General features: G+C 41.7%; 1 protein-coding gene across 1 annotated transcript in view; it reads left to right on the forward strand.

Moving 5' to 3' along the window:
• ARHGAP42 (Rho GTPase activating protein 42) overlaps window positions 1-27251 on the forward strand; it is a 317056-nt gene that overhangs the window by 211683 nt on the left and 78122 nt on the right. The window contains 2 exon segments of the mRNA XM_056561532.1: window positions 1801-1902; window positions 9601-9711. Of these exon segments, the coding sequence (XP_056417507.1) occupies window positions 1801-1902; window positions 9601-9711 (213 nt within the window).

Consider the following 27251-nt stretch of genomic DNA (forward strand, 5'->3'; position numbering starts at 1 on the left):
AAACAAAGAATGATATAAAATGCCACTTCTGGCTGGAGCTGTATACACTGGTCCGAGCTCTACATGAACGAGATGATGAGAGGTAATTATCCCTTTAAATGATCCCCCATTACATCATATGCTACACAGTAAAGCGGTGGCTGGAAAAGACATTGGGCTGAGACGATGGAATAAGAAGTATGAAATCAATTAGTTCACAAAGCAAGGAAAATATGTCATCGTTCGGCACATTCCAGGATTCTTTTCTGTCTGCTTTTGGGAAGCAGATTAATGACTGGATGCCACAATGCTGAGATACTGCTCGAGTGAGTCCAGTACATAGCTCTGAGAGAAGTCCATGATACCTATAGAACATCATCAGATGGTACACAAAGGGGGGGGGGGGGGACTAAATAAAACTGTTTATATTGTTATATCATAGACAATCGAAATAGCTTGCGGTGAGCCACACCCCTCACCTCACCCCATCCACTCAATTTTTATGTTAAAGCATTACTAAGAACAACTCAGATTTTCACCTTGTTAGAAACAGGACCACCCGCACTATCTACCTGTATATTTAGGTTAGTGTGTTGGAACTTGCTGTCAGTTTCCCTTTAAAGGGGTCCACTGACCAGCGTTCGGAAGTAAATGTTCCCAATGCTGTTTTTGCGCTGCGGGGGTTGGCCACACCCCTCGTGATGTCATGACCATGCTCCTCAATGCAAGTCTATTGGAGTGGGTGTGGCGTGATGTCACGATCCCCGCAGCCCACACCCAGCATTCGGAACTAAATGTACCGAATGCTGGGGCAGTGGAGTACCCCTTTAAAACCATAAATCCACACTTGATTTGTGGTCTTCTGACTTAAAGGGATATTCCAGGATTTTTTATTTATTTGACTATGCTACAGGGGCTGTAAAGTTAGTGTAGTTCATAATATAGTGTCTGTACTTGTGTTTCATGGATGGTCTGTGATCTTTGCCCCTATGTTTATTTGTAACAGCATACAAAATGAGTGTTGTCTCAGCTTTTCCCAGTTTGCAGTGCGTCCCAAGACCTTTCATCACTAGTCAGGTGTTGGAAAGGGACCTGTCTGCTTCAATGGTTGGAGCGACTGTTGGATGGGAGGTCGATCATTCTCCACAGGGCTGCAGGGAATTGTCCCAGGTGTGCTTCAATGGGTGGGGTGGCTGATATGTTGGAGGGAGAAATGTGACCTCACACTTGCAAACAAGGCATCCTAGGACTTGTAGTAGGAGGGAGGGAACTTCAACAGGAAATGGCCATTTCACAAAAAGAAAGCCACAGCATGGTGGACTCACAACACAGCCATTTAGCTCCAAGATAAGCACGGATCCTTCCTAAGCATGTCCATTACTGTCTGGCAGGTAAATACTAAAATCACCATATGATGGATAACCCCATTAATTCGGACATGTTGGGAAATGTCAAAGCATCTCATACATTTTGCCTTATTATAGCCACTGATTCAAGGACCATGTAGGACTGAAGCCACCATCCACACCTCTCCATCTAGGTATTATGAAGGCTGGACTCATCCTAGAGTCAACCAGAAAGTCATATACTTAAAAAGCACAATCTCCAGCCTACCCTGTAGACCTTTGACTGGCAAGAGCATAAAGGTTCTGTGGAAGTGCGGAAGCCTATGCAGCTACAATGGAGAACACTACGAGATGTCTCCTATTCCACCAGCTCGTATGTCGGCTTCAGTAGTTGTCGAGGAAGGCACGCTAAGCCTGTTCGTCTGTAATTACTATTGCATGCCGAATGCTAATGTCCTGACTTTCATGTTTTCAGGAAGGAAAGAAGAAGTTTGACAAAGAGAGTGAGAAATATTATTCAATATTGGAGAAACACTTGAATTTGTCATCGAAGAAGAAAGAGGCGCATTTACAAGAGGTACATTGTTCTTCATTTTCTCCTTGTCTTGGCAAAGACTTCAAATGTTCCTTTGCTTAGGTTTTAATCATGTTTCTGTGTCTACGACATCATTGTGTATTTGAGAGCTGGAAAAAAAATGCTATCTGGCCTGATGGGAGCACAAGAGATGCGCGGTAATATTTATGGTCATGATCGTCAAGCAATAATTAGATGGTCAATGAAACAGTCAATGGCTGCCGGGTGGGGAAGAGATGAAAAAGGCAATTTAATATAGACAAGTATAATTACACAAATGAGTATAAAATGCCTAATGTCTTCATTAGACAATTGTTTTTGAAATTTGACAAATAAAATATAAGGTATAGGGAGACAACCAGTGTTATTTGTTAAAGGGGTACTCCAGAGTTTTAAAATAAAGTCGGACCTCTTGGAATCAGGCACAGGATAAGGGATAAGTTTCGGATTGCAAGGATTCTGGAACCCCCCATGATCTCCAGAACAGCACCTGAATAGCACCCTAATCTCCCCGTGCACGGAACAGGGTCCACACATCCCTATTGGAGCTCAGGAGAGGGTGTGTTAACCCGGCTCCATGCACTGAAGTTCTGGCCCTGTTTTGGAGAATGCACAGGGGTCCCAGTGGTTGTGTTGGGTCTATAATATTCTAATATATTGATCGCTATATCTATACTCATATTTCTTTATTAAATCCTATATGCTATTGCTAAATATTGCAGAAGAACTTTGCTTTCCTTAATTCAAAACATTTCAGCTTGCTCTTTGCCGTAATTAACCCCTAACGACAATGGACGTAAATGTATGTCATGGTGACGTGGTACTTAGCACACCATGACGTACATTTATGCGCCGCCATGCTATCAGCAGCCAGGGTCCCGCCGGTAATGGCGGACATCCGCGATTGCACGGATGTCTGCCATTAACCCCTCAGATGCCGTGATCAATACAGATCACGGCATCTGTAGCAGTGCGGTATTTTGAATGGATGATCGGATCGCCCGCAGCGCTGCCGCGGCGATCCGATCATCCATCATGGCAGCCGCAGGTCCCCTCACCTGGCTCTGGCCGTCTCCCGGGGTCTTCTGCTCTGGTCTGAGATCGAGCAGACCAGAGCAGAAGATCACCGATAATATTGAGAAGTGCTGTGTCCTATACAAGTGCAGGGGACCATTAAAGGGGCACTCCGCTGCCCCAGCGTCCGGAACCTTTAGTTCAGAACGCTGGGTGCTGGGTGCGACCACGCCCCTCATGACATCACACCCCCTCAATGCAAGTCTATGGGAGGGGGCGTGACGTCCGTCACGCCCCCTCCCATAGACTTGCATTGAGGGGGCGTGGTGTGACGTCATGACCCCCGCAGCCCGTACCCAGCATTCGGAACTAAATCTTCCGGACACTGGGGCAGTGGAGTACCCCTTTAAATCTTCTCACTCCCGCCACTAATAAATATGACAATCAAAGATGGAATATCGTCTGTCATTGAGAGGTGATAGCATGATGAAAAGTTCCTGTATTACCACAATGAAGTCACTGGAAATTGTAGAGGGGGGAGTTGTTAGTAAGAGGGTGTGATTAGTGGGTGATAACATGAGGAAAAGTCCCTGTATCATCAGAGTTGTTAGGAACCGGCTGTGATTTTACTGGCAGTTGTCAGGAGAGAGATGACAGGAAGGGTACGTTCACATTACGGAATTTCCGCGGCATTCCGGAGTGTGAACTTAAAGGGGTACTCCCGTGGAAAACTTTTATTTATTTATTTTTTAATTAACTAGTGCCAGAAAGTTAAACAGATTTCTAAATTGCTAGAAAGAACTCCGTCCGGCACCAAGGTATGAGGTAAAAAAGGCTTGTCTTTATTTATTCCACTGCAGGATACATACAGATAAAGATGTCTGACGCGTTTCGCCCTTTACAGGGCTTAATCGTAGACTTCGATTAAGCCCTGTAAAGGGCGAAACGCGTCAGACATCTTTATCTGTATGTATCCTGCAGTGGAATAAATAAAGACAAGCCTTTTTTACCTCATACCTTGGTGCCGTACGGAGTTCTTTCTAGCATAAGGAGTTGCCGGAGGCGGTGCCGGCAGTCCGCAGCACAGGTGCAAGAGGTGTCCGGAGCTGGTGAGAGCGGTATCCATATCCCTTTCCCTTACAAGATTTCTAAATTGCTTCTATTAAAATATCTTAATGCTTCCTATACATTTTAGGGGCTGTATACTACAGAGGAAATGCTTTTCTTTTTTGGATTTATCTGATATCACGACCACAGTGCTCTCTGCTGACCTCTGCTGTCCATTTTAGGAACTGTCCAGAGCAGCATATGTTTGCTATGGGGATTTTCTCCTGCTGTGGACAGTTCCAAAAATGGACAGCAGAGGTCAGCAGAGAGCACTGTGGTCGTGACATCAGAGAAATCCAAAAAGAAAAACATTTCTTCTGTAGTATACAGCCCCTAAAAAGTACTGGAAGGATTAAGATTTTTTTTTAATAGAAGTAATTTACATATCTGTTTAACTTTCTGGCACCAGTTGATTTAAAAAAAAAAGTTTTCCATGGGAGTGCCCCTTTAACATTAGTGTGAATGGGTCTCCGCGAGACCCGTTCACACTGCGGAATTTCAGTGGTGGACAATTCCGCCGCTGAGACTGTTCTGCGCTAAGAAAGAACATGTTCATTCTTTGCGCAGATTCTGTGAGCGCTGCATAGCCATCAATGGTGACGACTCAGTGCCCCGCGGCCCTAGCGCCAAAGTATTCCAGACGGAATCTCAGCGAGTGGAGACTCTGCAGTGTGACGCACCCTAACAAACTGTGATTAGTAAGAGGGGTTATAACCTGAAAAACTTCCTGTATCCCCTTCTTGGGTCACTGGATGCTGTACGAAAAGAGATCTGACAATGACAAACTGGATCAGCAAACGGGGTGATAACCTGAAAAAAGTTCTTGTCTCTCCCCTGAGGACCTTGGAGGCTGTACAGAGGTGGGAGATGATAGTAACAGGCTGCGATCGCTAAGAGGGGTGATAGTATGAAGAAAAGCTGGAGGTTCACAGTTTGGAGACCCCTTATCTAGATTTTGTGCCAATAATGTGGTGCCCCCTGCTGTTTTCAGACACATGTAATAAAGATGATTTTTTTTCCCATATGGATCAGTGTAATATCATGTATCACACACAATCTGTACAGTCTACAGTCATAAAATATAAATCCCAGACAACAAAACTGACCATAAAATATACGGTATATAAACAATTCAACAAGTGCAGCAGCGGTTCTTTAATATTTGTAGTTTTTATTTTATTATTTGTTTGCTGACAGATTGTAGAATTGTCATAACAAAGCTTTATTTTATGCCTCCTCGGGATGGAGAGTAGTAGAGTAGGTACAAGCTGTGGGATTTAGCTTAAATATCAGACATGAATAAGCCGCTAAGTAGTTTGGCTCCTATTCTCTAAACGTACATGTAATTTCCAAATATGGCCACCTGCCCGGCAAAGTGTAGCAGTTGCTTGTTCTGTGACCTGTATGCCAAATATACAATGATTTATGCTCAGTTTGGTCCAAGACGCTCGAGCACGTAGACTAGTTATAGTGGAGTAATGGATATAATGTTCACATTTATCCAATACTAGATGGTAAAGCGTCTTATAATGGGTGGTCAACAATTATAAGCATACAAGAGATTGTCCGGCCAAGGAATAGTGCCAAAAACTCTTCTTTATTGTTAAAAGCCAGCAAACAGGAACAAATGTGACGCATTTCAGGTGTCCATATGCAACCTTAGGTACGACTAAGGGTGCATATGGACACCTGAAATGCGTCACATTTGTTCCTGTTTGTTGGCTTTTAACAATAAAGAATAGTTTTTTGTCACTATTCCTTGGCTGGACAATCTCTTGTTGTATGCTATACTGCATCGTGTGCCTGCCATAGCACAGTCCGAGCGATGGGCGACTACATGGTGAGCTGGATAATGTCTACTATTCCTGTCAACAATTATTAGGTCCGAAATAAATCATCTAACCTATATCTTTAACAGGGGTTAGAACTTTGTACACACAGGCATAAAAATTGTATTTGACCCCTGTAAAGATATTTGATCAATCCTCTCACAGTCCACTCTCTTTGTGACTCCACATCAACCATCTCCTGCATTTCTGTGTGCAGAATTTCTGTACCTTACCCCATGGAATAAGACAATCCTATTTAAATATATATATATATATATATATATATATATATATATATTTGGAAAATTGGAAACTACTGAACTAAGGTTCAGTTTAGGATAAGCCATAATTTGAGATTTGGAGCTTCTACTGCCAAAATACACCAATACTGCCAATGACAGAAAAATACCACACAATAACCTAATTTTTTTAAATTAAAATAGCCTAAAAATAAAAACACAGCAAGGGTCCTGCTGAGAGTATAAGATACATTTATCCCTAGATCTTGGGGCCAGCTGGCATTCTGTAGTGTGTGATGTATAAGGTGACTGTGTGCACCTGTAGCTTTTTAGCTTTGTAGACCTTTTAGCTTTTTTAAAACAGATTTCAAAGCCTCCAAACATGTTTCACCACACTACATGGGGCGTCTTCAGGGGCAATAGGTCTCTATCAAATATATGCAGTCATAGATCAATCATATGACTGCAGTTGTCCAATGATTTTGAGCAGACAGTCTTAGAGAGGGGCCAGTCACTACAAAAATGCTGGTGATTGGTTGGGGATCTTTGCACATCTATTGGTGAGAGCCTTTGTTTTTTTTTATAGTGACCTCCTTTTTCTCATGAACACTTCACTTTGACCACTCCTTCTGTATACTTTGACCCTTTGCTTCTTACTATAATTGATGCTGATGTATTGCATAACCTGTGATGTCACACAAGAGAGGTTATGGCACATATTTAGAGTCATTGCACCATTGCTCCTGAAGACGCCACATGTAGAGTGGTGAAATATGTTGGGGATGCTTTGAATGTGTTTAGAAACTGCTAAAAGATCTACATACATTCTGCAGGTGCTTGTAGTAATTTATTATATCATACAATAGGGAATGCCAGCTGACACCAAGATACAGGGATTGAAGTCTTTTATACTCTCAGGACCCTTGCTGGGTTACTAATTTTAAGCAATTTAATTAAAAGTCTATTACTATACATTCACACAACTGCTAAAGGGGTACTCTGGTGGAATTATTATTATTATAATAATATTTTTTTCAAATCAATCGGTGCCAGAAAGTTATGCAGATTTGTAAATTAGTTCTATATAAACATATTAATCCTTCCAGTACTTATCAGCTGTTGAATACTACAGAGGAAGTTAAGTTGTTCTTTTCTGTCTGACCACAGTGCTCTCTGCTGACCTCTGTCTGTGTCAGCAACTGTCCAGAGCAGGAGAGGTTTTCTATGGGGCTATAAGCTCCTACTCTGGACAGTTCCTGATATGGACAGAGGTGTCAGCAGAGAGCACTGTGGTCAGACTAAAAAGAACAACTCAGCTTTCTCTGTAGTATACAGCAGCTCATAGGTACTGGACGGATTAAGATTGTTTAATAGAAGTAATTTACAAAACTGTTTAACTTTCTTGAGACAATTTTTTCCTCCAGAGCACCCCTTTAATGGCCTTGGGGGCAGAGTATCCGGAAAATCTAGGCAGAAGATGCCAAACTCTAATGGAAATACATCAACTCAGGGATGCAAGACACTGGTGCCAACTGGTGATCCCCCATGCCACCCATCTGCTGGAGTATATAGCCTGCCTGTCCCCACAGATGTATTTTAGAAGACTGTTTACAGAAGTCCTGTTATCTGAACATAGTAAATGGTGCGCATACGGTTTACTGTTTATAAAAGTCACCGTAAACGCTACTTAAAAATCTGTGCTTTCCCTTCATCTGGTAACATTGATGTCTGTGAATTTCATCCAGAAAACTTGTTATACAAACAGACGACATGCTTTCCATAGCAGGCCAGCCCAAATGATCCTACAGAGGTAAACAATTGAGATTAATTCTTCTTGGTGGCCGGAAGAGCAACATCTTTGCGAAACATATTGAGTTACTTTACATAGGACGTAACCGCTCTATATACAGTACTAAGTGTCCTGTGGTTGTATGAAATAACTCTCAGCATGCACTGTTTTTGTAAGGATGAGTGATAGCTGCGGTCACAAATCAGCCTATCGGCATAATTCTCCAAAAAGAGTAATTTAATGCCTCATACTGTAGGAATACTGAATTGTTTATCTAATACCCAGAAGCTGTGGGGTGTTGGCAAAGTGTTCATGTGTTGTGAATGGGGAGAAGGGAATAAGTCAATGACAGACTCCTCTGGTGGTGGCTAAGGGTTAAAATCCAATGGTCCGACCCTACTTTTCCCAGGTGCGAGGCCCCCATGCACATTAGATGGTCAGCCGGTTCCATGAAAAGTGTTGGCTAGGACCCAAATTAAACTAATATATATGACCAGCGTTATTTCTACAACTTACATGGCACAAAAGTTAGCTGTTATGTTATAAAAAGCTAAATGTACCTTTACTGGAGCTGATAGTGATTGTCAGACTTACAAATTGTCTTTTTTTTTTTTGTCAAGCGTCAAGAAGGTGGAGCAGAGCTGTTCAAGGGCCATAGCCTGGCACACCTCCTCGCTCACCCTTACCTCTTAGCCGAGCTTGGAGGTGCGGACGAGCTTGGAGGTGCGGACGAGCTTGGAGGTGTGTCAGGATGTGGCACTTGAGCAGCTTGGCACTGCCTCCTTGACTCTTGGATGAGAAATAAAAAAAGGTGATTATATAAGTGAAAAACGTTCTATAGTGGAAATTTGTAGCATTCTGGTTATTCCCAGGCATTCTCCATGGAAATGCCAAGGATTACCCTAAATTGATGATAATGAGCTAAACCACTGATGAATGTTCTGCACAACCACAGCACATCCATGAATGGCAATATTACCTTATGTGGTGTGGTCACTGTATGGTGATCACATGATATATCTTAAAGGGGTATTTCAGGATTTTTTATTTAACTGTGTGTGCTACAGATTCTGTAAAGTTAGTGTACTTCATAATATAGTGTCTGTATAGCTGTCTGTTTGATGGCTAGTCTCGCTAGGTCATCTCAGACCCTCATAATCAACTCACACTTACAAACAAAGTATCCAGGGGAATGTAGTTGGAGGGAGGGAACTCCAACAGGAAATTGTTATTTCACAAAAAGAAAGCAGCAGCGTTATGGTGAACTCACAACACAAGTATTTAGCCCCAAGACAAACACAGTTCCTTCCTAAGCATGCCCATTACTGTATGGCAGGTAAGTACTTAAATCACTTTATGGTGGAGAACCCCTTTTAAGGTCCTGTCCAGAACTGTTCTGCTCTACAGCTTTATTCTCTTCAGAAGAAACATTTCTTTAAAACTTCTACCATTCGGTTCTTTATGTTGTTGTCAGATGTTCCTGAACTATCATACGTCTTGTACAGAACTAGCTGAATCTGAATGAATCAGATTGATTAGACGTGTAAGTCATTCCCACCTCTACCAGCTCAGCAGTACGCTCCTCACACTATATTCCTATCTTCTCGAAATAATTGCCATCAGCTATTGACCTAACCACCAAGTAGGCAATATTGTTCATCAGGGAGCGAAGTGCAGAATTGGAGGTATTCCCAGTAAATCTCTTGCCTTTGCTTTATTGTAGGCAGACTCCTTAATTGATCGGGATCACCAGAACTTCTACGATGCCTCTCTGGAGTACATCTTCAAAGTGCAAGAGGTTCAAGAGAAGAAGAAATTTGAGTTTGTTGAGCCGGTTGGTATAATTGCCATCAGATTCCTCTTTCGTGTTTCTTTTCCCATTTTCTTTATTTTCCTAAGTGGTGACTTTTTATTGTTGTTTTTGCCTCATTTATGCATCTTGGTAAGGATGAAACCACGGAAAGGGGTCATAAAGAAGACTTTATACACGTTTCTCATTTTCTAATTTGTAACACTTTTGAAAGGCGGCGTCTAATTTAATGACTTTTGTCCACATTGAATAGAGTGAGTCATGGAGTTAGTGGAGACAAATCTCTTCTGTACTTGGATGTAAAATGTCCTAAAAATGTTTTCCTTGCATCGTTTCTTTTGTACGTTGATGATTTCATAAATGGGTTTGTGTGGATATGGTTCATATGAAGGAATGAATGGATTTCCAGGGCATAGATAAAAGAGAGATGTCTTCTATCCTGCTTAGCAAATGGGCCTCCTATTATGGCATCTGACTTTGCCACAACAGGACAGGAGGGTCTGGTGACCATTGCACCTGTGCTTTCAAGGACACATTGGACAATACCCCCCTTCATTCATTTGCTGACAAATCAGTTTCATGGAGAGAGAGGATCTGCATAGTTTCTTACTAATAGAGAAAGAAATTGGACCAACCAGTACGGGGACCCTCTCTCCAAGGTTGTATGGTCTGTTGTATGGTCTGCCACTATGGTACATATACCCTTGCTTCTTGGTGCCAAGACCACCATCGCTTCTTATGACCCATTTCTATGTGGGAAAATCAGCTGTTTGGAGTTAAGTAGACGTGGTTTTCATGTTTGCTTTGTCTATAGTAGATTGTTTTGGAAAAATGTCTGTTTTTTTAAACCAAAACTAGAATTGAATTTAAAGGTCATTTGTCATCCTATATTTATGAAGAGCTGCAGACATGGCTAAATAGTCAAGTAGGTGGGCATATTGGCAACTCACTATTTAAATAGACAGCTGTTAGTCCCATAAATGTTGCCATAAAACTATATATGCCATAAATATATATATATATATATATATATATATATATATATATATATATATATATAAATATATATCAATCTGTTCAGCTCCTCCTGCTCTATAACATGATACCTGCAGATTGTACTATATTGTATATATCAATCTGCTCAGCTCCCCCTGCTCTATAACATGATACCTGCAGATTGTACTGTATTGTATATATCATCTGCTCAGCTCCTCCTGCTCTATAACGTGATACCTGCAGATTGTACTGTATTGTATATATCATCTGCTCAGCTCCCCCTGCTCTATAACATGATACCTGCAGATTGTACTCTATTGTATATATCATCTGCTCAGCTCCCCCTGCTCTATAACATGATACCTGCAGATTGTACTGTATTGTATATCTATCATCTGCTCAGTTCCTCCTGCTCTATAACATGATACCTGCAGATTGTACTGTATTGTATATATCATCTGCTCAGCTCCTCCTGCTCTATAACGTGATACCTGCAGATTGTACTGTATTGTATATATCATCTGCTCAGCTCCCCCTGCTCTATAACATGATACCTGCAGATTGTACTCTATTGTATATATCATCTGCTCAGCTCCTCCTGCTCTTTAACACAATACCTGCAGATTGTACTGTATTGTATATATCACCTGCTCAGCTCCTCCTGCTCTATAACATGATACCTGCAGATTGTTCTGTATTGTATATATAATCTGCTCAGCATCTCCTGCTCTATAACATGATACCTGCAGATTGTACTGTATTGTATATATCATCTGCTCAGCTCCTCCTGCTCTATAATCTGATACCTGCAGATTGTACTCTATTGTATATATCATCTGCTCAGCTCCCCCTGCTCTATAACATGATGTCTGCAGATTGTACTGTATTGTATATACATCATCTGCTCAGTTCCTCCTGCTCTTTAACACAATACCTGCAGATTGTACTTTATTGTATATATCACCTGCTCAGCTCCTCCTGCTCTATAATCTGATACCTGCAGATTGTACTCTATTGTATATATCATCTGCTCAGCTCCTCCTGCTCTATAACATGATGCTTTCAGATTGTACTGTATTGTATATATCACCTGCTCAGCTCCTCCTGCTCTATAACATGATACCTGCAGATTGTACTGTATTGTATATATCATCTGCTCAGCTCCTTCTGCTCTATAACATGATGCCTTCAGATTGTACTGTATTGTATATATCACCTGCTCAGCTCCTCCTGCTCTATAACATGATGTCTGCAGATATTACAGTATTGTATATATCACCTGCTCAGCTCCTCCTGCTCTATAACATGGTACCTGCAGATTGTACTGTATTGTATATATCATCTGCTCAGCTACTCCTGCTCTATAACCTGGTATTTTCAGATTGGACTGCATTTTTTAATGTGACAGGTTCCCTTTTAGGGGTTTTCTACAATTCATCAGATTCTTGGAAACCCTTCCTTGCCACTTACAGTAGGAAATATTTAGGAAAAGGTGCATTGTATCCCTTTAAGAAAACTATAAATGTAGTTATAAAACCAGTGAATTTTAGACAGCAGAAAGCATGTTTCAGCATTTTCTCTCCATATTATCTGTATGGAGTGATGGGAGTCTGTTTTTCATAGAACAGAAGAGGTAATCAGAATGAACTTGTGTTGAGAATGGAAATTGTTCTACGCGGTGAAGGACAAACAAGGCATACCTCACTTCTCCGCTCTATATTTCTTACATCTGTCAATGAGGCATTGTGCTGGAGCCCACACTTGGCAAGTTCTGCACAACATCGCCATGCATGAAATATTGATTTTTCTGCTGTGCCTCCGTACACTGCCTTTTAATCCGCAGTAATCAGAGCGGTAGGGGTTTCTTTGTTGGCGTTTGGAGGGGATTAAAGGGCATTGCATGCAGAAAGTAGACTCAGCAAATGAAAGACATGGGTGGCTCAGCTATATTTACACTGGCTGAACATTCCTACTTTATGGGATTTTTTTTGTTCGTGTTTATAAAGGTAGAGAAAGTATAATGAACATTAGAATATTAGCCGAATTATGAGAAAGAATTCCAGCAATTACGCATAAAACAGACCAATGGAGTTGTAAATGGAGGTGTAAAGTCATCTAGGGGCCCTGAACCCTGGGACATTGGGTTGGCACATCTAGGAGCCCTTGAGTTAGCACATTGGGTTGGAAAACACTAGGTCACTATGACTTGGAGTTCCACAACAGAGTTACCAGTTGGACATCATCTAGATCAGGTCATAGATCCTGATCATGAAGCAGGCATTGATGTTTTATGTAGGAGGTGCTATTAATTAGTTTATTCCAACGTGTTACTATGTGCTGGAATTTTGTTCAAGATGGTACCATTTAACAGGAATTAGTTCAAGGTGGTACCACTTTATGGACTTCGACCAAGATTTTAACATCTCCAGGACAAAAGTCTAAGATGGGTCCATCTGCTGGAAGTGATACTATATATTAAAGACAAGTCCAAGATAATACCATTTGTTGAACTTTAATTAAAGTTAGTATAACCTGCTGGAAATGAAATCTTTTGGAATTTATAATTCCATCTGTTGGAAATTAGTGCAAGAGTTGGTACCACCTACTGGAAGTTAGTTCAAGATGATATCACTTGTTGAAAGCTAGTCTAAAATGGTACCACATTCTGGGGATTATTCAAGGTTGTAAAAGCAGCTAGAAGTTAGTCCATGATGGGACTACCTACCAGAACATCTAAATTGACACCTTCTTCTGGAAGTTAGTCTAAGAAGGTATTGTACCACCTGTTAAAAGTTAGTCTAAGAAGGTTCCACCTGCTGGAAGTCAGTCCAAGATGGTACCACCTACTAGAAGTTTGTTCATGATAGTACCATATACTGGAAATTAGTCATAATAGTACCATTCTGCTAGAACTAGGTCCAAGATGGCAGCACATGTTGGGTGTTAGTTAACATTGTATTACATAGTGAAAATAAGGGGACTACAACAGTCAATTTATACTGTGTAAGCCCTATGCTGGAGTGCATTAGCCACTATAAGGCTTGAAAGGTGGTCCCATATTTAACTACAATAATAGGGTACATAGCTAATGAACAAAAACATAAATATTGACATATGTTCCGTCTAACTGCTGATACACTTCTTTAGAAGACTATCACGAATTCTAATGACAAATGGGTAAGAAATCGCTTCACACTAGAGTGGGTGAAACTTTGACCAACTACTGAGCCTAGTGGATGTCCGTACCATATATCAAGAGGCTTCGGAAGTCCTACTACAGGTGGTTATGAGCGGTTTAGCTATTTTTCAAAAATGTTATCGGTAGCTTTTTTGTTTGTTCTCGGAGTCAGACTGTCCATGGGCTTTTTGACAATGCAGCATTCAACGGCTCCTGTGTCAGAGATACAAGATCATACTAATCAGGTTTCAAAGCATGGCTGACACATCTTTGATAGAACACTTAGTATCACCTCAGGCGCTTTGGATTAGCGTAAAGAAGAAAATAGCATCTTGAGGAAGAGATTTTAACACTTGTCAATTCTGGTTTCTCAGGTAGCGGACTTGGAGAATTTTTCTATTGAGCTTTAAAGCTATGTCATTGGTAATGTTTATGTAATCTCTGAACCAGAACAGAAAACACTTAGAGTCGGCACTGCCACATCTCAATAGGAAGGTTGTGTGCACCGTAGCCCCCACACAATAGGGCTCTGGCTTATGCTCATGCTTCAACACGATACACAATCCAAAAGGATAAGATCCAATAGTCCAAAAACAGCAGGCAAGGAGGCACTCCTGTAAATCCCAACAGTTACTTTATTTCACGGTCAGGTCAAAGATGGTAGATGGGTCGTTTCATGCACACCTGCACTTAATCATGACCTCATTGAATGAGGATCATAACAGCACATCTCATTTTTTATGGGGCCTAATAAGTCCCATTAAAAAGAGAGATGTGCTGTTATGATCCTCTTTCAATGAGTTTGGTTGTTGTATTTTTATTGTGTTAATAAAGTTTGTTGTTATACGTATAAATAGAATGGGAGTGGATAATCAAGGGAGAGGTCATGATGAAGCTCAGGTGTGCGTGAAACGGGCTGACGGCCATGCTTTGTATCTTTGACCTGACCATGAAATAAATGTTAATGTAATGTTCATGCTATCGCTTTAACTTGGTAATAATAATAATTATTTTTTTTTACAATTTTTACAGGATTAGATTGATAGCATTGGGGAGCAGTGTAAACTTAGCAAAAACTTAAAGCGTACCTGTCAGATCCAACAAAAAAACATGTTTTTAATATATCACTCAGTACCTAATCCTGACCATGTATATCTAATGTCTAGTACCTTTATTTCTTTTTTTATTACACTTTTAATTTAGCTCACTAGTCTGAATTCCTCTCAAAGGGAAGGGGCGTGGCCTCACCGTGCAGGTCTCTGCCCCCTCCCTCAGTATGCTGTCTGCTCACATCTCCCATAGTATTAGCAAAACTACAACTCCCAGCTTGTCCTCACTGACAGTAGCGGGACACAAGATGACAGTGGGAGGACAGCTGTCAATCAAGGAAGTGTGTCCATGACATAGGTGATGACGCATGGACACAGCAGGACTAGTATGTGTCAACGCAGGCAGGGGGGGCAGTTGTTTGACTGGCTTTTTCAGTATGAAATACTGAAAATTTTCTAATGAAAGCAATTGCAAAACATATTGGTTATATATGCTTTACAACATATCAAAAGTTTTTATATCTGATAGTGCACATTTAAGCAAAATTAGGACTTCTTGTGCCCTGTCATTGTTATTCAAGGACAATAGGTTTTTTATTTTATTTAATTTTTTTGTCCCTCTGGCACTTCCCACTCATTGTATTAGAAGATTTTGTGACTTTGTAGCTGGTTCCCTTTCTGTTCTGTTAATAGAACTGTGGTGCCTGTGGAGAGTGGAAGCTATAGTAATACTGACCCTGCTTATAAGGAAGGAGGCAAAATAGCAGCCTTGGAGAATTTCTCTTTGGGTTATTTTTACCTTTTTCTTCTACAATGTAATATTTCTTAAAAGACATGTCCTAGACTGAAATAGACGTTCTTATATATGTGGTTACTGTTAGCATGCCCGCTTTGGTTGTGCATCAATGGATTCTGCGGCATATTACATCACTATAAATGAAGCATCATTGACACAAAGCCATTTGACATTGTGGTGTCCACCAGTGATAGACTGAGCTGCTATCTTAAAATCTGTCAAATTTTGCAATATCTGCTGGAAGTTAGTCCAAGATGGTACCACCTACTGGAAGTTAATCACCACAAGTTAGAAGTTAGTTAACATTATACTACTCAGTGAAAATAAGGGGCCTTGAACTACAACTTATTCCTTCACTTTTTAAAGGAACACTGAACCTAAATATGAACGATACTAGTAAATAGCAGATAACCCTGCCCCAATAGTTTTTCAGTCTTGTAGAGATCCTGCAGAGAATGCAGGGGTTAATCTTCTGCTGATATGTCTGCTGATATTTCATTTGGGGTTAATCTGAAGGATGGGGTTTAAACAAATGGGGGAGGCTCCTGCTGCAGCCAGTTGTCCTACAGCCATACACAAGAGGAAGATGGGAACCTGGCGGATCTCCTTGGAAACATAAAGTTTTATTTTTATTTATTTTATAGTATTTCTTAGTTCCGAATGTAAAATGAGGCAAATGTGATCAAAGGAGAGAACAATAAATTGAGTCTCATCCTATAAAGTAATCACTAGCATATGTAACCACTGAAAAGGGGTACTCCACTGGCCAGCCTTCCGGCTGCATTCAGAACATTTAGTTCCCAATGCTGAGCTCGCGCTGCGGGGATCGGCTGTGCCCCCTCATAACATCAGGCTATGCCCCCTCAATGTAAGTCTATGCGAGGGGGAGTGGCTATCACACCCCCCTCCCATAGACTTACATTGAGGGGACCTGGCCTGACGTCACGGGGGCCAACCCCCGCAGCGCTAGCACAACTGATCACTGTAACTCCAAACGTTCCTTAGAATAATGGTGTTACCACTCTGATTTGCATTGCATTCCCTTCACTGTTGTACCCTGCCCAGCATTATTCTACTGTGCAGAAACTGTAGAGTCAACCATTTGGAACATGAATTACATTGGGCAGATTCCCTTTAGGAGAGGCAGTGTTGTTATTTATTTTTTATTTTTTGTTTTTGTGTGATATTTTCTATGTGTAGGCCATTTGCACACAAGCATAATCAGCACATGTGGGCAGCTGCTGCACCATGGCTCTTTTCTGAGCAGTGGGCAGCATGGGGGACCAGCCCTAAAGTTTCCATTGACTTCAATGGGAGTTTCAGTTTGTAACCATACAGAAAAGCAATAACATGTCATTTTGTTTCTGTATAGTTCCCTGTCTCCCATTAAAGTCAATAGGAGCAGGGTTTTCAAGAGGAACGCCGCAATGTTTTTGACATGGAAATCGGCATGTTTTTTGCAAGAAAATGTCATGCTGGGCTGGGATAAGTGGGGCCTGAACGGACTCACATCATTTGTCTATGCCAATCGGGTTGCCCGCCTCCATAAGAAGGTGGCCTCAACCACGCTGCCTGTCCCTACAAAACCAAGGTGCAGGGCATAGTGTGGTCCAAGTAACAAACAACACAGTATAGAGGTTAAAGAAAAGGTCAGGGCACAAAAGGGGTTAACAAACCAAACTACTGGACAGCAATAGGAGCACTTACAAGGAATTCACAAACAAATGTATACTCGGAATCAGACAAGCCAAGGCAGTAACAGAGATAGGGGTGCAGTACAAAATCAGAAAGCAATAATCAGGAAAACAAGATGCACAGGAAATAGCAAACCAGAGCCAGAGATAAAGAAAAGATACTTTATGGCAGGTAGGAACTTAGAGTCTGAAAGCTGTATAAATAGACCAGCTATAGAGGGCAAAAACCATGAGGTTATAAGCTGTGTGAACTCACCCTTATTGTTCCATTAACAGCCTGCCCTAAAATCCTTTCACACAGGCTTGGAATTGCAGAATGTACTGATATCCCAGCAGTGCTACAGTTCTTTCTCTTAAAGGGATACTCTGCCGCCCCAGCGTTTGTAACATTTTGTTCTGAACGCTTGGAACCGGCAGCGGGGGTCGTGACATCATGGGCACTCCTCTCGTGATGTCACGCCACGCCCCCTCAATGCAAGTCGAAGACTTGCATTGAGGGGGCGTGGCGTGACATCACGAGAGGCATGCCCATGACGTCACGACCCCCATCTCCCGCACCCAGCGTTCTAAACGAACGCCGGGTGCTGCACAGAGATCGTGGGGGTCCCAGCTGTGGGACCCCCGCGATCAATCCTTTGGATAGGGAGTAGGATGTCTAGGGGCAGAGTACCCCTTTAAGTTGGCATCTGCACAGTCCTATGTAAACAAGTACATAACATATTTTCGATAACATATTTTTGATACAAACAACCAATTTGTAGAATTTACATAGATCCAGACTTGCTATGTGAAGTCGGGATGAGATAACGTTAGAATTGGTTATTTTTTTCCCAGACCCTCATTTACCCTCACCAGCGCCCCGTCGTCTAGATTCTGCTTATAATATGCAGCCGTACGACCGCACTGACTGTAAAGGACAAGGTTAAAAATCCCCATTTATATAAACCTAAACTGCAATTTCCTGTCTGTCTGCATAAAGCTATTACATTATCTTACCTTCACACCTATTAGTGTCTTCTGAATGTTTTATATTTTTATTATTTTTTTGTTTTTGGTGTAAATCATGAGCAGCGGATGGAGGAGCAGCAGGGCAGGGAATGAGAGAAAGGGAAAGACGGTTCTGCTTGATGGAGCCAGGGAATTAGTGCCTTGAAAAATGGGGTCGTGCGGTGTGAAATAGAGATGATGGAAGATATAAACAGTGGATATCTCTTCAAATAGGGGAAAAAAATCTTACAGTTTAAAAATAAAAAGAAGTGTTTTAAAAAGATCATCACACATATTTAGTAAAAATGCTGCATTTTTTATTCTTTATTTTTTTTTAATGTTTTATAAATGGTGAAACATACCCCGCAGCCAACTTGCTTTTTTACCAGTTTTTATAATTTTTTTTTAAGTTTATTGAATTCTAATAAAGATTTGTGTAACGCGTATCTCCTCCTGCAGCCCCCCCTGTCTGTCCCTCTGACCGGGAGCGCTGTCACAGTGCCGCCGGCGGGGATGCGATCCGCGTGGCGGCACAAGTCCGCCCGCGGGTCGCATCCCATTCCTCTTACCTCCCTCTGCCCTCTGTGTCCTCCCGGCGCGCGGCCCCTCTCTCTAGGGCGCGCGCACCGGCTTTCTTAACTTTAAAGGGCCAGTGCACCATTAATTGGTGCCTGGCCCAATTACCGTGTTTCCTATAAAAAATAACTTCCCCTTACTGCCCTTGCCGGATCTTGTTGCCTTAGTGCCCTGTGAAAGCGTTTAGTGTGTTCCCAAGCCTGTGTACCCAGACCTTCTGCTGTTGCCCCTGACTACGACTCGTGCTGCCTGCCCTTACCTTCTGCTACGTCCAACCTTGCTCTTGCCTTGTCCCTGTGTACCGCGCGTGTCTCAGCTGTCAGCTCGGGTTGAGTCGCTATCGGGTGGAACGACCTGGGGGTTACCTGCCTCTGCAAGTCCATCCCGCTTTGCGGCGGGCTCTGGTGAAAACCAGTAACCCCTTAGACTCCGTTCCCCTGGTACGGCCCACGCCATCACCTCACTGACACAGAGGATCCACCACCAGTGTCCTCGCTGCATACCAGTCCGGATCCTGACAATTTGTCTTTATATTTCCTTGGTGCAATTTTTTCTAAAGATCCCTACTCTATAAGACATGGGTCTCTAAACTGTGGCCCTCCAGATGTTGCAAAATCACAACTCCCAGCATGTCCGAAAAGCCAAAGGCACAAAGTTCAGTAAGTGAAGACAAAACTAGCTCTCCTCTGTGCTCACTCCTGTCCTATCAGGCTCCTACCTAAAACATAGAGGAATGGGTTACAGAACAGCCTGCAGTGATTGGATAGAGACCCAGCACAGCACACCAGACTCGGGGAGAAAGTGACTGTATGGTGAGTGAGGGCGGGCTCAGTGCTTGCCTTGGACATGCCCATTCCTGAGCAGTGGATGTCAGAATGAGTGAGCAGCAGAACAGAGGGATTTGTGAGCCAAGTACAGAAGCTAGACACATAAAAAAGACATGTAAAGCATCCGCATGACCGAATGAGTAACATATAACAGCATTATTTTTTTGTCTGTGACATGACAAGAACGCTATTTCGTCTATTTTACTATCCATTGAAATATGCAAATTGGCTACTTGCCAAATAATAGTGCATTATATACATTTTAGGGAATGTCTCATAAGAAAAATACCTACTGTTTAAATCAAGTTTTTTTTAATGTTAAACATTTTTCTTAAAGATTTTGGTAAGATTTTTTTTTCCAATTTTCCATTTTACTGTTAATATTTCATGCAGTTTCCATCCTGGCCACTAGGCCTAACAATAAGCTGAGACTTCCTGATCTGTCTGTAGAGATAAGGAGGAGGATGCTGGAAAGTGATCAGTACAGCATTACAGTAAAACCAGACACCAGTAATTAAAGAAGACAATAGGCAATGCTCACAGCTCAGCCTCCCCCTCACCTGTAGAATGTCCTCTTCAATGGTCAATGAGCATGCTCAGAAACATTTCCAATTCTTGTAAATGGCCTTTGCCTTTGTCCATGGGAATTGCTGTAAAGCATATTTCTAAATAATGCCCCCCTCCCCTCTTTCCCTGGGGTTATGTCTGCGGTCGCCCATGCCCACCTGGTGCTTTGGTTACTTTCATCTGACAGAGTCATTTTAACTTTACAGAAACACCAAATTCCCTAAATCTCTAAAAATAGTAATAATCTGTCATAAAAGTAATAATAATTGTGTAAATTATTGGATTATTGGATTCTATAACAGCAATGCGTGCAATGTGCTAGGCTAATATGTAGGGCTGTCATAAACTTGACCGTTTTTTATTTTGTGGGGTGGGGGTAACAATAGAGAGTCCCAAACATGGCCGACTCTCTTTGCAGTCCTTAGACAACCCCCTGGATTCTAAATGGTTACTAGTCCTTATATCACTATGATATCACTCTGCCGCTTGTGCACAGGAACAGGAAGTGTTGTCATGGGGACACAGGTGACCAGCTCTCCACTAGTAACTTGAGCCCCAGATGGCAGGAATACAATTATTTCCCATTTTTATAGCGTTCCTGCGGTGGTTCTGTAGAGTTCCTCCTGTATCCGATCATTTCCCCCTGGTCTTTTGTTTTGATGATTGTTCCTCGGACCTCTCTTGACTCTGCAGCATGTGATTGGCTATAAAGTCCCATCATAAACCAATTATTCATATTTCATGTCATGAAGGGAACGTTGGCTTTTTTCTAACTTTCCGGCCGTTTATTTCCAGCAAATTACTTCCAGACATTTCATAGAAAAGATTTAGACTGTTTTACTAGTCAGTGTATAGATCAATGTTTCCCAACCAGTGTTCCCCCAGCTGTTGCCAAACTACAACTCCCGGCATTCCAGCCTTGCTGAAGCATCTTCTGATCACTGATCCTCCACCCAATTTCACAGTGAGATGCTGTGGCCTCTTCAGGTCTCTGTCTAACTATTAAAGGGGTTATCCAGGAAAAAACTTTTTTATATATATATATATCAACTGGCTCCAGAAAGTTAAACTGATTTGTAAATTACTTCTATTAAAAAATCTTAATCCTTTCAGTATTTATGAGCTGCTGAAGTTGAACTGTTTTTTTCCTGTCTAAGTGCTCTCTGATGACACGTGTCTCGGGAACCGCCCAGTTTAGAAGCAAATCCCCATAGCAAACCTCTTCTTTTCTGCTCTCTGCTGACATCTCTGCTTGTCTCGGGAACTGCACACTGTTGCCAGACAGAAAACAACAACTCAACTTCAGCAGTTAATAATTATTGAAAGGATTAAGATTTTTTAATAGAGGTAATTTACAAATCTGTTTAACTTTCTGGAGCCAGTTGATATATAAAAAAAAAGTTTTTTCATGGAATACCCCTTTAAACAAGTAGTTGGGCAAAGTTCAAAATTTCACTTATCAGAGAAGAGGACCCTACATTTCTCTATGGTCCAATCCTATGGTCTTTCACAAAGTTCAGCCATGTCCTTCTTTGCTTCTCAATGCACGACTTCAGCCTGCCCTTAACCCCTAAACGACACAGGACGTAAATGTACGTCCTGGTGCCATGGTACTTAAAGCGTACCTGTCAGATCCAACAAAATAATTTTTTTTTAAAATATATCACTCAGTACCTAACCCTGACCATGTACATCTAATTTTTATGTGTCTAGCATGTTTATTAATATTTTTATTACACTTTTAATTTAGCTCACTAGTCTGAATTCCTCTCAAAGGGAGGGGGCGTGGCCTCACTGTGCAGGTCTCCGCCCCCTCCCTCAGTATGCTGTCTGCTCACATCTCTCCTAGCATTAACTACAACTCCCAGCTTGTCCTCACTGACAGTAGGGGGACACAAGCTGACAGTGGGAGGATTTTTCCTCCAGCTCTGAGCCCTGCACTCACAGCTGTCAATCAAGGAAGTGTGTCCATAACATAGGTGATGACGCATGGACACAGCAGGACTAGTATGTGTCCAAGCAGGCAGGGGGGCAGTTGTTTGACTGGCATTTTCAGTGTGAAATACTGAACATTTTCTAATGAAAGCAATTGCAAAACCTATTGGTTATACATGCTTTACAACGTATCAAAAGTTTTTGTATCTGACAGTGCCCATTTAAAGCACCAGGACATACATTTACATCCTGTACATGATGCACGGCAGGTCCCGACTGTTATCAGCAGTAATGGCAGACATCAGTGATTGCGCTGATGTGAACCATTAACCTCTCAGATGCCGTGATCAACACAGATCAGGGCATCTGCGGCGTTGCGGTCGTAAAATGGATAACCGGATTGCCCGCGGCACTGCCGCGGGAACCGGATCATCCATATTGGTGGACAGAGGTACCCTCACCTGCCTCCGTCCGTCTCCTGGGGTCTTCTGCTCTGGTCTAAGATCGAGCAGACCAGAGCAGAAGATTGCCGATAACACTGATCAGTGCTATGCCCTATGCATAGCACGGAACAGTATTAGCAATCAAATGATTGCTATAAATAGTCCATTATAAGGACTATTAAAGTGTAAAAAAAAGTTAAGAAAAATAAAAAAGTTAAAACATTTTTAATATCCCCTCCCTCCAATAAAAATGTAAATCATCCCTTTTATCCATTTTAACCCTAGAAAGTGTCAAAATAAATAAATGTATAAACATATTTGGTATCGCCTTGTGCGTAAATATCTGAACAATAAAAATATAATGGTATAGATCCTCCCGTACGGTGAATGGTGTAAACATTTTTTTAAAAAGTCCAAAATTGCTGCTTTTTTGTCACATAATATTCCCCAAAAATAAAAAATTAATAAAAGTTTGTTATATGCAAATGTAGTATCAATAAAAAGTACAGATCACGGTGCGAAAAATGAGCCCTCATACCGCCGATTATAAGGAAAAATGAAAAAGTTATAGGTTGTCAAAATAATTAAATTTTGCCATATATTTTATGGTAAAATGAGTGATGTCATTACAAAGGACAACTGGTCGCACAAAAAACAAGCCCCATACTTGTCTGTGGATGGAAATATAAAAGAGTTATGATTTTTAGAAGGTGAGAAGGAAAAAACGAAAATGCTAAAATCTAATTGAAAAATCAGATACGCCCCCTCCATGTATCTCTATGGGATGCATGGAGCAGGCATGTTGGCCACTGCGTTATACTGCCAGGGCCCCGTTCGCGCTGACACTGATGCTCCCTGAGCCTGCAGGACAACTTGAATATCTTTGGAACTTGTTTGGGGCTGCTTATCCACCATCCAGACTATCCTGCGTTAACATCTTTCATCAATTTTTCTCTTCTGTTCGAGCCCAGGGAGATTAGCTACAGTGCCATGGGTTTTGCCACGTGTGGTTCAATCAGTTACCCGCAACAACCCTAATGCCACAGACGCTGTGATCAGTATTGAGGACGGCATCTGAGGGGTTAATGGTGGACTTTAGCACGATCACTGGTGTCAGCCATCACCGGCGGGTCCTTGGCTGCTGATAGCAGCTCGGAACTGCCATGCTTGAAGTGAGCGCAGCTCCTGTGCTCGCTTCATGTATTGGACATAAATATACGTCCTGGTGCGTTAAGTAGCAGTCAATCAGGACGTACATTTTTGTCCATTGTCCCAGTGGTCTGACCCCCGCGATCTATAACTTATCCCCTAGCCTTTGGGTAGGGGATAAGTTATATTGCACTATAGTAATCCTCCAAGCCTTCTTTGAACTGTCCCCACCCGTGCACTTCACCCTGTCTTCCTTTTGTCATTTAGGTCACTTGATGTCATCATGACAGTGGTTTTTGCCCTCTGCCAGTCTGTAGGGAATAGCTTGATACTTACTATACCCCTCTGCCAGTAAAGCCACAATTGAACCCTTCTTTTTCTCACTAAAATTTTTTTAGTTTTAACTCTTTTTTTTCATGCTGAATAGTTGATTTCTAGTTACCTTTGAGGTACTACTTGCACTGTTTTTGCCACCTAGCCGGTCCTATTGCAACGGTATAAGGTTGACCACGGTGCTTTTGAGTCTTCTGAAAATAGCGCAAACATCGAAAATATGTAAAATACATTTTTTTTCTCTAATCATCATTTCAAAGGCTCCGTGCATACTGTGTATCCATCAGAATCCAAAAGTATAGATATACTTAAAGTTACAAAAGGAGGAAAGATCAGGTAAAAAACAAAAAAAGCAAGGAAAAGATCCCGGAGAAGCGGAGTCAGCAGTGAAGAGCTGAATGTAACGATTCGTCAGATCTGTATCTTTTCCATACATCTGTTTTCCCTGGAGCTCCGGTCTCCTTCTTTCAGTCATCCGTCATGTAGCTGCCCAAACCCCCAGTTTATCCAGGTCCTTCGGTGGAGAAATTACAGTGCGCTCTGATTTTATAACCTCGCATAATTTAATGCTATCAGCAGAATGAAGTCTTTGCTTTCAATGACTCCTTCAAGGTCAGAGCTGAGCAACTATAGTGCAGCACCCTATGGCGGCACTACACTCCATGCCTGGTTATATTGTGTATAGTGTAGGTGACTGACCTGTGTGACTGGTGCCTCCCACTATTATAGCTGTGTAAATATAGATATTGTAGATATAGGACAGAGAGATATATATGAGATAGATAGATATGAGATAGATAGATAGATACATATGAGATGGATAGATATGCGATAGACAGATAGATAGATAGATATGAGATAGATAGATAGATAGATAGAGAGATAGATATGACATAGATAGATATGAGATAGATAGATAGATATGAGAGATAGATAGATAGATAGATATGAGAGATAGATAGATAGATAGATAGATAGATAGATATGAGATAGATAGATAGATATGAGATAGATACATAGATAGATAGATATGAGATTGATAGAGAGATAGATATGAGATAGATAGATATGAGAGAGATAGATATAAGAGAGAGGGATAGATATGAGATAGATAGATAGATAGATAGATATGAGATAGATAGATAGAGATGAGATAGATAGATAGATAGATAGATATGAGAGATAGATAGATATGAGAGATAGATAGATAGATAGATATGAGATAGATAGATAGATAGATAGATATGAGATAGATAGATAGATAGATAGATATGAGATAGATAGATAGATAGATAGATAGATATGAGATAGATAGATAGATAGATATGAGATAGATAGATAGATATGAGATTGATACATAGATAGATAGATATGAGATAGATAGATAGATAGATAGATATGAGATAGATACATATGAGATAGATAGATACATATGAGATAGATATATATGAGAGATAGATAGATAGATAGATAGATATGAGATTGATACATAGATATGAGATAGATAGATAAGATATACAAACAGTAGAAAAAATGGTTTATGCACTCACCATATAAATTAACTTTCTTCTTAAATTTCACCGTCTACCGGCATGGAAAGGAGGATGAACCACACAACCGAAGCTTAGCGGAGTGATGGCAATAGCCTTGTTTTGGGGTCTTCCTGCTTCCTCTGGAGGCCAGAGGAAGCGGGAAGACCGAGAAACAAGGCTATTACCATTGTTTTCTACATGGCAGTTTCCTATCTATGCTATGTTCAGCAGTGGTGCCACCCTACCTTTAAGATACTTGTGAGGAAGGAGCGGTGTGAGGATAAAGGCAGGTGCCAGCAGCTCACGGTCTGTATTCAAGCCACAATACAAGAAGCAAGATATGAGATAACTAGACAGGTAGGGGAGAGAAGCGGGTGGTGGCGGTGGTGGCGGCGGCCTATGGCACCGCAAAAGCCACTGCAGTGCATTGATTTAAAGCGCCCGCCCGGAATATCGGTATAAGTTATCGGCTATCGGCCCTAACCTCCACCGATTACCGGTATCGGCCCTAAAAAAGCGATATCGGTGAATCCCTAATCAAAGCCTTGATATAAGAATCAATGGTTGAATGGTTGAGCGCGTTTTAGTAAAACTTAAGAGTACCTTACACCAAAGATTTTGTATTAAGATATATATACACTGCTCAAAAAAATAAAGGGAACACTTAAACAACACAATGTAACTCCAAGTCAATGACACTTCTGTGAAATCACACTGTCCACTCAGGAAGCAACACTGATTGACAATCAATTTCACATGCTGTTGTGCATGGAACAGACAACAGGTGGAAATTATAGGCAATTTGCAAGACACTCCCAATAAAGGAGTGGTTCTGCAGGTGGTGACCACGGACCACTTCTCAGTTCTTATGCTTCCTGGCTGATGTTTTGGTCACTTTTGAATACTGGCAGTGCTTTCACTCTAGTGGTAGCATGAGAAGGAGTCCACAACACACACAAGTGGCTCAGGTAGTGCAGCTCATCCAGGATGGCACATCAATGCGAGCTGTGGCAAGAAGGTTTGCTGTGTCTGTCAGTGTAGTGTCCAGAGCATGGAGGTGCTACCAGGAGACAGGCCAGTACATCAGGAGACGTGGAGGAGGCCGTAGAAGGGCAACAACCCAGCAGCAGTACTGCTACCTCTGCCTTTGTTCAAGGAGAAGCAGGAGGAGTGCTGCCAGAGCCCTGCAAAATGACCTCCAGCAGGCCACATATATGCATGTATCCACTCAAACGGTCAGAAACAGACTCCATGAGGGCCCGATGTCCACAGGTGGGGGTTGTGCTTACAGCAGGACATTTGGCATTTGCCAGAAAACACGAAGATAGGCAAATTCGCCACTGGCGCCCTGTGCTCTTCACAGATGAAAGCAGGTTCACACTGAGCACATGTGACAGACGTGACAGAGTCTGGAGACGCCGTGGAGAATGTTTTGCTGCCCTCCATATGCTTGCCAGAGGTAGCCTGACTGCCATTAGGTACCAAGATGGGATCCTCAGACC

Source organism: Hyla sarda, chromosome 2, assembly GCF_029499605.1.
Source record: "Hyla sarda isolate aHylSar1 chromosome 2, aHylSar1.hap1, whole genome shotgun sequence".
Taxonomy (NCBI): domain Eukaryota; kingdom Metazoa; phylum Chordata; class Amphibia; order Anura; family Hylidae; genus Hyla; species Hyla sarda.